The following is a 3,515-nucleotide window of genomic DNA, read 5'->3' as shown; positions in this document are numbered from 1 at the left end:
CCCACCACACACATGACCCCGCCCACCACACACATGACCCCGCCCACCACACACATGACCCCATCCGACTCCCAGTCTCCCCTCACAATTTTTCCTTTGACTCCGCCCACAGACAATCTTCCAGCCGACTCTCTGGCCCCGCCCACTTCCTCTCTGGCCCCGCCCACCTCCCCTCTGGCTCCGCCCATCAATCCTCCCACAGGAACTTTGAACCTCTGTCAGACAATCAGCTGTTGGGTCGGCCGTCTGATCGGCTCTCTGGAGAAATTCCTCCCTGATTCTGGTGAAAATGTACAGAAATAAATACAGAAAGTTTTTATTTCTCCAGAAAAAACTCAGCATTTTGTTTTTTATTGTTTCTATTTTTCTGTTTCTTGTCTCTGTTGTTGATCTGAAAAGTGACCAGGTTGTTTTTAAATGTCGGGACTACAACCCATTTATCGTGTTCTGATCCAAATATATTTATGCTTTTTAATTTTTTTATGCTAAAGAAATGTGTGGAAGCCGTTCAGAAACATCTGGAGAAACAATCAGATTCAAGTGTTTCAGGAACTGGTTCTGGTTCTGGTTCTGGTTCTGGTGGACATCTGGACCGCTCTTCACTGGCTCTGTAAGGAGACCTGAATAAAAGGTTGATCTGAAAATCATCCTGTTGTTTCAGTTCATTGCTGTGCGGAGGTGGCAGCATCATACTGCCACCTCCGTGCCTCACAGTTTGTCCTGACGTGTTTTCTGCAAAGATCTCCGCATTTTATAATGCAAAGTTGGCGTGAACTTTGACCTTGAACCTGCAAACTGAGGCCTGATGGGATTGTTTGGAGTCTAAATGACCTTTGAACTCTTCCCAGATAGTGCTGCAACTTAAAAATAAAATCAGATTTTTGTATAAATGCTCACCAATAAATTTAAGGTTTAATATTTTAATGAAACAAACTTTTTGTCTTAATATGCAGACAGTCTCCAGCCTTTTTGAGTAATTTTTCAGTTCATTTTGTTTTAGAAAATCTTCCAGCAAAAGAATAATAAAAAAAACCTTAAATTTAATAGAATACATGTGATGTAATCTTAGTGTTTTTAGTAAGAAGCTTTTGGATGATTATAGCTACACACTATGAAATTGAAATTAAAACATGGCTAATAAAAGAGAAATTATTTGTGTCTTTCCATTAAGGAAGACTTTTATTTTATTCTTTTAATTCAAAATAAAAAATCTTTACCTGACCATAATATTCTAAAGATTAATTTAAAGTTAAAATAGCGGTAAAAACAAACAAAATGGCGGCTCATGGAAACCCAATGAGATCACTGGTGGAAGAAAAAAAAATCTTCATAAAAAAACATAAAATCGATTAATCGTCCTGTCATTGTGAGTATAGATTGATCTAGTAAGTCGGCTGCAGCTGGTGCTTCTCGCCAGCAGGTGGCGCATGACTTCCCGCCGCCTCCTCCCGGCCCTCTGCGGCCCTCAGGAGCAGGAAGCTGAGCGGGATAATGAGCCTCGGGGGATCGGCGGAGACGGAGGCCCCGCTGCACTAATTAAGCCTATCAGGGTGCGATTAACTGGCTGTTAAACACACACAGTCTGCGGCGGATCAGCGCCAAGGCCCGAGCCACAGCCAATTACCAGCCTGAGCAATGAGACTCAGCAGAGCTGGGAATGCTTTTTACCAAGAATAACCGGGAGGAAGTTTTTCTATTTGTGGTTTCAATGGATGCATCTGTGGCTCTTAATGGACTGGAAGCTCCGCCAGTACTTATTTAATTTATCCAAATGGCAAAACAGAACCTAGAAAATTATGCAAAAATTCAAAGTGAACAAAATATGAAGGTTTTTCAGGCCACTGCCTGATTTTCTTTGATTTTAACTGAATCGATTAAGCATTTCCACACAGTTTTAACAACGTTTTAGCACCGATAGGATGGTTACTGATGAGTTTTCTTCATATTTTATTAGTTATTTTGCCTCCTGGCCAGAAAATCCTGGATTTAAATACTAGATTATAGTTTACTCTCTCATTCCCCTCTGGTCCAAAAATATTAATTTAATTTCAGATTCTAAAGGCGTAAAGTATTATAAATTTGAGTTTAGGCCAGAATTTAACACTATATCAAAATAAATTGTACATCCCTTATTTTTGGCTTCTTCCATCATTTTTCTTCCAGTCGTGTGGTTTGTACCTCCTCCTGAGGAACCTGGTGTTATTCTAGTGAGAAAAAATACAAATCCCACAATGCATGAAAGAAACAAGCCTGTTTGAGACGAATAAATCACCAGACATTCAGATTTTCCTCCTCTGCTTCTGAGGCTTAAAACCAAATGAAAGGAAGTTAAAAACATCTTTGTTTCATCGTCTGCTGCCAGCTCCTACATCATCACTTCCATTTGAAAACTTTAATTAGTCGCCTGCAACACCTGTCAGCATTATGAAGCTTTAAGTTAGCAGAAGGTGTAAAAATCCAATTCCTTGACTGAAAAACGGTAGTTTAAGTTGACATTGTTAGATTTATTTGCTTATGTTGTTAAATATATGTTATTGTTATAATTCCTGTGGATCTTAAATGATAAAAGAGATTGTAGAAGTGGATAATAGCTCTGGATCTCCTGTTTTCTAAACAAAATGGTTAAATTCATGTTCTTAATCCTAGATCTGAGGACGAACAGTCGGCCTTGCAAATGCATCCACTCCACTCCAACTGTCACAATTTATTCCATAATAACCACAAAACTTAAATCTACTTTAACTAGCTTTGATGCAACAGAATAAGGGAAATATACGGGAAGGATCCATGATTTTCAAGACAGTTAGCTTCGTTTCCACTGAGCTATTTTGTTTGTTTCCATTAGGCCTGTATGATACATCGCAAATAGCTGCTGGCGTCGGTCAGATCAGTCTCACTGGACATGCTGCTGCCTGAGGCCAGGTTAGATGTCTGGGTTTGACCCCAGTGACACGGTCAAACCGGTGCGACTCGTCCCAAACCACTAGGTAGAAACGAGGCATTAAAAATAAAAATCTGAAATATGGTGTGTTTGTATTAAGCTTCCTTTACTCCGATGCTCCTAAATAAACCCCAGTGGAAGCAACTGTCATCAATCACCTGATTCGTAAAGTGAAAAGGTCCATTTGTGTTTAATTTAACCTCAGTGTTCCGAGAAGGAGTCAGTTTCTCTGATCTACGTTCACACAGCAGGAAAATGTGACTCTGATCCGACTTCTTCACCTCATTCTGATCGACTCAGTTCTGATTTTTCACCCAAAAACATTGAATTTGTTCCACTTCCATGAACCAAATTAAACCTGATAGTTTGAAAATCGGTCTGAACAGGCATGTGGCATTTCATCAGACTTTTACGTCATTGATGTGAGACATGCGTCATAATTCTGCACCAGAAGAATCAGACGGTAAATCTGGACGTAAACAGTGAAGGGATGAAACGCCCTGGTCTTATCTTTTAATTTGGTGGTTAATACGACTTTTACTTGGCAACACTTTTTAACAAAATGGTCTTTTAT

At 39.7% G+C, this 3,515-nt stretch overlaps 1 protein-coding gene across 2 annotated transcripts in view; it reads left to right on the top strand.

Annotated features, from left to right (window-relative positions):
* The window catches only part of toporsb (topoisomerase I binding, arginine/serine-rich b), a 7,944-nt gene extending 7,297 nt beyond the window's left edge, over positions 1-647 (top strand). For both annotated transcript variants that reach the window (XM_016679645.1, XM_016679644.1), the window contains exon 5: positions 34-647. In XM_016679645.1, the coding sequence (XP_016535131.1) occupies positions 34-278 (245 nt within the window). In that variant the 3' untranslated portion in view covers positions 279-647. The remainder of the gene's footprint in view (positions 1-33) is intronic.
* The last annotated feature ends 2,868 nt before the right edge of the window (positions 648-3,515 follow it).

This window comes from Poecilia formosa, unplaced genomic scaffold (assembly GCF_000485575.1).
Source record: "Poecilia formosa unplaced genomic scaffold, Poecilia_formosa-5.1.2 Scaffold217, whole genome shotgun sequence".
Lineage (NCBI taxonomy): Eukaryota > Metazoa > Chordata > Actinopteri > Cyprinodontiformes > Poeciliidae > Poecilia > Poecilia formosa.
Note: the sequence above shows the minus strand (reverse complement) of the source record. Positions and strands in the feature narration are given on the sequence as shown.